The sequence below is a fragment of the Ranitomeya variabilis genome, chromosome 3, assembly GCF_051348905.1.
Source record: "Ranitomeya variabilis isolate aRanVar5 chromosome 3, aRanVar5.hap1, whole genome shotgun sequence".
Taxonomy (NCBI): domain Eukaryota; kingdom Metazoa; phylum Chordata; class Amphibia; order Anura; family Dendrobatidae; genus Ranitomeya; species Ranitomeya variabilis.
In genome coordinates this window covers 38,617,320-38,625,691 of record NC_135234.1, presented here as the reverse complement: position 1 = coordinate 38,625,691, position 8,372 = coordinate 38,617,320, and the positions used below count along the sequence as shown (strand labels likewise).

General features: G+C 37.7%; 1 protein-coding gene across 1 annotated transcript; it reads left to right on the top strand.

The window, feature by feature from the left end:
- The first annotated feature begins 2,219 nt into the window (after positions 1–2,219).
- OLIG2 (oligodendrocyte transcription factor 2) lies at positions 2,220–4,898 on the top strand. The gene is made up of 2 exons (XM_077299398.1): positions 2,220–2,308; positions 3,626–4,898. Exon 2 carries the CDS (start codon positions 3,644–3,646, stop codon positions 4,517–4,519), a length of 876 nt encoding a protein of 291 aa, XP_077155513.1. The 5' UTR covers positions 2,220–2,308; positions 3,626–3,643; the 3' UTR covers positions 4,520–4,898.
- Positions 4,899–8,372: the final 3,474 nt, after the last annotated feature.

The following is an 8,372-nucleotide window of genomic DNA, read 5'->3' as shown; positions in this document are numbered from 1 at the left end:
TGAAAGGAAAAAATATGTAAAGAAAAATATAATTACATTTCTAAAAAAATATATAGTGTAATTAAAAAAAAGATAATAGTAAAATAACAATACTTTATAATAATAATATAATTTAAAAATACTGTAATCATTAAATAAAATATTAATAACGTAGAGTAAAATATTAATAGTGTAGAATAATTAAATAATTCTCTAAATAATAACACAAAATAGTAAAAATAAAGTATAAATATTACTTCATAAAAAATCCAGTCAATTACTACTGTATCAGGGCAACACCGGGATAATAATATGAAATGCATAATTATATAAAATATATCAATGACACTATCAGAATGGCAATAATAGTATTAATAGTAATGAGAGATATATTAAGTCTAAAACATAAAAGCAATAAAATAATAAAAAATAACTATTATATTAGAGCTGATAATAATCATTTGCAGTTTAGTATTGTTAGGTGAAATCTCCTGGCAGAGTCCCAATAGGGCTGGGTGATTGGCACCATCAGCAGGGTACAGGGGCACCGTTAATTAGAGGGATGGCAGAGGATGTAGAGGGTACAGCCGTTATAGCAGCAGCAGCAGCTCCTCCATAGATACATATGTAATAACGAATGGCTGGGCTGCAGGGACATCTGGCTGCACCCAGCACAATGACTGCTCTGTGACACCAGGGGACTACAGCCCCAGCATCCTCACACAACTCCTGCATCAGGTATACTAACGGTACACACATGTGGAAGGCACAGTTTGCCACTTCAGATCACTTTTTTACATTTCATATCAGATTTATATGTGTGTTATATGTTATATATGTGTTATGTATTACATTATTTATATCTGATATAGGATTGTTTTAATCACTTAAGTTTTTCTTGAGTAATTGATAATTATACTGACAGCGGCCATTGTAACTACTACTCTGATCATCGATTTTCTGCTGTAATCTAATTATTCGTTTTTACTGTCCTATAAATAATTTGCCTCTTCATTTCTTGCTATTAATAACTTTTTTCCTTATTACTATTTGTTTGTTTTTTCAAACTTTCTTGTAAATAGGTTAACTAATAATGATATAATTGGTTCTACAGAGACAGAGAGAGATGTAGCAGAGCTGAGCTAGCTCTCTAGAGCACCGTACTACAGCTGCTATACGGGATAATGCACAAAGCTTAGAAGCGACGTGATGGAAAGCACAAATAATGCTTCATAATAATATCAGCAGGAGCTGTAACAGACAGCAAACTGTAACAGACAGCAAACTAACAGACAGCAAACTGTAACAGACAGCAAACTAACAGACAGCAAACTGTAACAGACAGCAAACTCAGCTCTGCAGGCGGAAGGTGGGAGCAGGGCTGAATCTGACATCTAGTACAGTTCATTGTGACTATCATCTATTATCTATTATCTATTATCCATCTCTAATCTATTATCCATCTATTATCTATTATCCATCTATCTATCTATCTATTATCCATCTATTATCTATTATTAATCTATTATCTATCTATTATCCATCTATCTATCTATCTATCTATCTATTATCTATCTATCTATTATCTATCTATGTACTATCTATCTACTATCTATCTATCTTATCTATTATCCATCTATCTATCTATTATCTATCTATATCTATATATTATCTATCTATCTATATCTATCGCTATCTATCTGTCTATTATCTATCATCTATTATCTATCTATTATCTATCATCTATTATCTATCTATTATCTATTATCTATCTATTATCTATCTGTCTATTATCTATCATCTATTATCTATCTATCTATCTATCTATCTATCTAGTATCTATCTACCTATTTACACCCATCTGATGGGGTTCTGACAGACTGGTCATTACTCCAGTGCCCTGGGCTGGTGGCACAGTAATAACACTAGAGTGTGGAGTGGTCAGTATTGTGCACAGTGAGTGTTTGCTCGGGGTCCAGCCATGTGCTGCTGTTTGCACTGGCTCAGGGCTGCTCTCTATTAGGACCTTCTCTCTAGATACAATGTTATTGTTATACTGAGGGTTTTGTTTGCAGGGAGCAGCTGTCATTGTGTTGGATGCTGTCATGCTGATCACCCAGGCCAGTGACATCACTCCTCCTTCCCTCCCTGATTGGCTATCAGCTCCCCCCATCCAGGACAATGACATTGTTCTACTGTTCTGCATATAAAGCCAGAGGCGTCCAGCCCTGAGCACTAGCGCTGTGTGCCAGCAGACAAGGAGCTGTGTGGCTGTGGGATCACTTCTAGAGCAGAGCCTGCTGCTACTGCTGCTGCCTCCAACAGCCAAGTAAGTTACTGCTGCTGACCCCCATCAGGACTGTGTACCATTGCATCCTGCCCTAAAGCTCACACTGTACACACTACACAACCACTGCACACTTACAGCACACACTCCACAAACACTGCAAACAATGCAAACACTCCACAAACAATGCAAACACTGCACACTTACTGCACATGTTCCACAAACACTGCACACTTGCTGCACATACTCCACAAACACTGCACACACTTCACAATCACTGCACACACTTCACAATCACTGCACACTTACTGCACACATTCCACAATCTACACACTTACAGCGCACACCCCACAAACACTGCAAGCAATGCAAACACTCCACAAACACTGCAAACACTGCATACTTACTGCACATACTCCACAAACACTGCACACACTTCCCAATCACTGCACACTTACTGCACACATTCCACAATCACTGCACACTTACAGCGCACACTCCACAAACACTGGACAATTTGCACAATTACTGCACAGCAATAGTTAGAAAACTCACAGGACCCTTTCACATGCATAATGTCACCTAACCCAGACAGTAAGAGGTTAACACAACTTGTCCTTATCTTTTGAGCATTGGTTGTTTTGCATTTCTTCCCTTCCCGCAGAGCCGATGTATCAGTGTATTACTGATGGTGTGCAGGTGCATGTGATGGATATTTGCGCACTAATGAATATTAGTAGCTGTAATAATATTAGAGATTATAGAATTATTAATAGTGGCTGTTGTAGTAGTTAATTATTCTTATTGTTTCAAATGATTTGTGATTGAGCACTGTAGGTCAAGTTTTTTAACTTAACTAAGTTTTTTTTTTTACTATTGGCAGTAATATTGATGGAAATAGTATTTTCTCTATTAGTAGCCGTAGTAATTATTGTTACTATTAGTGGTTTTAATCAAAGTGAAATTGTAGGAAGTGTGTGCAGACCGTGCGGTAAATTATTGGGAACTTTCACCGGGGGCAAGCAAAGCACTGGTGGAGGCGACTGTAGTGCAGCACATAATAGTGTCCTTATGCAGCTGATTTATTATAATTATTATTATTATTATTATTATTATTATTATTATTATTATATACCAGGGGTAATGTGTCACCAATTATCGATTTTTATGAATAAATATTGAGATTAATTAATAGAAATGGAAATTGATGCGGTTTTACATTAGGTGGCTAAAGAAACAGACATTGAATATAGCATACAACAGAGGAAAAAATAAAACGGACATTTAATCGGAGACAGGCTTTTTTCTAGAGCTTGTATATTGTTTCCCTCATCTAATGGTACCGCATCTTCCCCACAGATCGCTTCTACCATCCTGATGGACTCCGACGCCAGCCTGGGCTCCAGCCGAGCCTCCTCCCCGGAGGTGGACGATATATTCTTGCATTCCCGGAAAGGAGGCGGCTTCTCGGCAGCTGTGTCTTCTTCTACCATGAGTGACTCCCCCGCGGAGCTGAGCGCGGAGCTGCGCAATGCAATGGCCTTAGCCGCGGCCGCTGGAGATAAACTCGGAGCCTTCAAGGCGGCTGCGGCGGCGGCGGCGGCTGCTGCGGCCAAGAAGGACAAGAAGCAGATGAGTGAGGGTGAGTTACAGCAGCTGAGGCTGAAGATCAACAGTCGGGAGCGCAAGAGGATGCACGATCTGAACATCGCCATGGACGGGCTGAGGGAGGTGATGCCTTACGCCCATGGACCTTCGGTGCGGAAACTCTCCAAGATTGCCACCCTGCTTCTTGCGCGCAACTACATCCTCATGCTCACCAACTCCTTGGAGGAGATGAAGCGCCTGGTCAGTGAGATCTATGGGGGCCACCACCACCATGCTGCAGCTGCCGCCGCCGTAGCGGCCTACCACCCATCAGCCTGTGGGGCCATGAGCCATGGACCTCCTCTCTCCGGACACCCAGTAGGACATCCTATGCATCATCCCCTGCTCCCATCCACAGCTGCCACCCTGGCCACCACCGGCATCACCGCAGTCAGGGCAGCTCCACCACCACCTCCACCACCTCCCCCAATACCTCAGGCTCCACACCCAGCTTCCCACGGGCTCCTCAAGTCCCCCAGCCCTGGTTCCGCACCCCTCGGTGGGGCCTTCCCACACTGGAGCGGCATGCCGTGCCCCTGTAGTATGTGCCAGGTGCCCTCCGCGGCCCATCACCATGTGTCCAGGCTGAGCGCGGACTCCAAGTGACTGGCCACCACCGACCAGAGAAGGAGGCTCTGGGGCCTCCAGGAGAAGACCTCACTAGGGGAGATCTGCGGATCCATCACATGGAGCATCTAACAAGTGATCCACAGAAGCCCCATCTGCTCCGGCGACCTGTAATCACTGATCCAGGCGCCCGGGCAACAACACAGACCAGAACTACTAGAATTTATGGCACAAAGTGGCATTCAGGGGGCAAAGACCCCAACAGCGGCCACAGAACATGGTGTCCACAGAGCAGATCGGAGGTGACCGTTTACAAGATCGTTATAGATCCAGACTGAGATAAGGTCATAGGAACATTACTTGCCTGGATTCTCTGCAGATTAAAGGGAACCTGTCACCCCCAAAATGGAAGGTGAGCTAAGCCCACCGGCATCAGGGGCTTATCTACAGCCGGTGGGCTTAGCTCAACTTCCATTTTGGGGGTGACAGGTTCCCTCTAAATCTGCAACCAACCTAATGGTATTAAGAAACCTTAGATAGATAGATAGATAGATAGATAGATAGATAGATAGATAGATAGATGATAGAAAATAGATACATAGATAATAAATAGACAATACATCGATGATACATAGATAGATAATAGATAATAGGAGATAGATAGATCATAGAGCAGATCTATATATATCTATCTATTATCTATCTATCTATTATATATCTATCTATCTCTCTCATCTATCTATTATCTGTCTATCTATTATCTATCTATCTCATATCTATGTAATCTGTCTATCATTTATCTATCTATCTATCTATCTATCTGTTTTTATTATCTATCTGTCTACTATCTATTATCTATCTATCTATCTATCAACTATGTCTCTAATGTCTATCTATCTATCTATCTATCTATCTATTTATCTATCCATCTATCTGTTATCTATCTATCTATCTATCTATCTATCTATCTATCTATGTCTCTATTATCTATCTATCTATCTATCTATCTATCTATCTATCTATGTCTCTATTATCTATCTATCTATCTATCTATTATCTATCTATCTATTATCTATCTATATATATATTATATATATTATCTATCTATCTATCTCTTATCTATCAATCTATTATCTATCTATCTATCTATCTATCTATCTATCTATCTATCTATCTATCTATGTCTCTATTATCTATCTATGTCTCTATTATCTATCTATCTATCTATCTATCTATCTATCTATTATCTATCTATGTCTCTATTATCTATCTATCTATCTATCTATCTATCTATTATCTATCTATCTATTATCTATCTATATATATATTATATATATTATCTATCTATCTATCTATCTATCTATCTATCTATCTATCTATCTATCTATCTATCTCTTATCTATCAATCTATTATCTATCTATCTATCTATCTATCTATCTATCTATCTATCTATCTATCTATCTATTATCTATCTATGTCTCTATTATCTATCTATCTATCTATCTATCTATCTATCTATCTATCTATCTATCTATCTATCTATCTATCTCATTCTCCTATTTTTATGCAATAAAGGCAGCTGGAAGGCTTCCTATGTCCTTTTATAATTAAGTGAAGAAACACTAAAGGACCTTTACTAGTGGCCCCTGCACCCTTTCCACACATGCTTAGACTTTCTTTGGGCAGAGCTCCCCTTTAATTCTCTTCCTATGTAAATGTTTGGATTAACTCTTTAACAACCATAGCCCAGGTGACGAGAATCTGCTGTAAATATATAAATATTATATCTATATATTATTTAACATTCCTCAATGGACCTCTGATTGCGCATTAATAGGGTTCTGTTACTTTTTTTTGGCCATTGACATTTTTGTTTTTTTTTTATGTTGAATAAAAATGTTCCTTTCTCTGTGTGTAATAAATGATCGGACACTTTCCGCGGAGGATGTCCTGTCAGCACATGCTCCTGGCACTTGTACACATATACAGAGCTGATTTTCCATGTTTTATATGTATGATAGTTGAAAGATAAGGGTCTATTGATAATGTTGTATGGAATGCCCATCACTGCCTATTGTGATTTCCTCACTGCCTGCTTTGTTATTAGTTACTAGTTATTGGGGGGGACTACAGGTACCAGCAATCTGCTGAAGTCGGACACAGAGGTTGCGGTACAGATTGTTTTGTTTCTCCCCATCAATCACTTGAAACATGTGAGCCAGCAGCTGGGGTACTAGAAGTCCAAGCAAGCCTTGGAGCCACAGGTGCCTCCATGATCTGGAGAAAGTAGATCACTGCCTGTCCTATACATATCACTGCCACACAATATTTTGTCACTTCTTTATTTTTGTATAAAAAAAAAAGAAAAAAAAAAAAAAGCTAAAATATTTATTACTTTATTTGTTTTTGACAGATGATTGATGAAATAAAATTTAAATAAACCTTTTTTTCATACATGAGTTGGTGTCCTGCCTTCATTACTTGCATCTGTGGAGGAACAGCTCAGGAAATCTGTCATCATGCCTGCTATGGAAATGGTTACATCAATTATTATCGGTTTTTATTATTATGTTGTGATTGTATTTATTATTTTATTTAACACAATTTACTATAATTCATTATTTTCTAATTGATAATTGTATAATAATAACATTTGGTAACAACATTGTTGTGCTACTAATAAGACTAATAACTAACAAGTAATGAACTAATAGCATTAAGGCAGAAAAAATACATCAGTGCTTAAAAGTGTAAAAATTAATAACGCATTAACATTTAACACGCTAAAATATTCTAAAACAAATCAATGAAAGGGGAAAATCTTCACTAGTTTACCTTCCTAAGGAGTGAAGTCGTTAATTGCATCCAATTCAGGGTTAATGGGGAAGTTCTGCACTGACTGGAGAGAACAATGATATTATAGAGGGAATCCCGGCAATAACCAGAGCTGTCACCATAGGAGAGATCTACACAGTGTATGTGTGAGGAACAGGGGGAGTGGGCTATAAGAACAATTATATATATATATATATATATATACCTCAGTACTGTCATTACACAGGATTACCCAATACTCACTATGTATTATCACTGGATGACTAGCTACAATACATGGTACATAGAATACTACAGCAGAATGTTCCAGATATATATATATATATAGCTTTACTATTCTATATACATATATATATATCACAAGGTGTCTGCATGGAACATTATCTCATTGGAGGATGCAAATTAATAACATTATGCATCAGTAGATTGTACTGTAGCCTCCCAGGAAATCCCACATGATTTATGGTAAATCCTCATGGGGTAAAATAATATTCTTGACATGCACATCACAACCTTTTTTACTAAGGTCATGCCCAAAGTACAGTATTGGAATCTGGGTCTATCTATCTGTCTATCGATTATCCATCTATCTATCTATCTATCTATCTATCTATCTATCTATCTATCTATTATCTATCTAATTCTCTTTTATCTATCTCCTATCTATTATCTATCTATCTATTATCTATCTATCTATCTATCTATCTATCTATCTATCTATCTATTATCTATAATCTATCTATTATTTATCTATCTATTATCTAATTCTCTTTTTATCTATCTCCTATCTATTATCTATCTATCATCTATCTATTATCTATTATCTATCTATTATCTATCTATCTATCTATCTATCTATCTATTATCTATCTCCTATCTATTTATCTATCTATCTATCTATCTGTCTGTCTGTCTGTCTGTCTATCTATCTATCTATCTATCTATCTATCATCTATCTATTATCTATCTCCTATCTATCTATCTATCTATCTATCTGTCTGTCTGTCTGTCTGTCTGTCTGTCTGTCTGTCTGTCTGTCTATCTATCTATCTATTA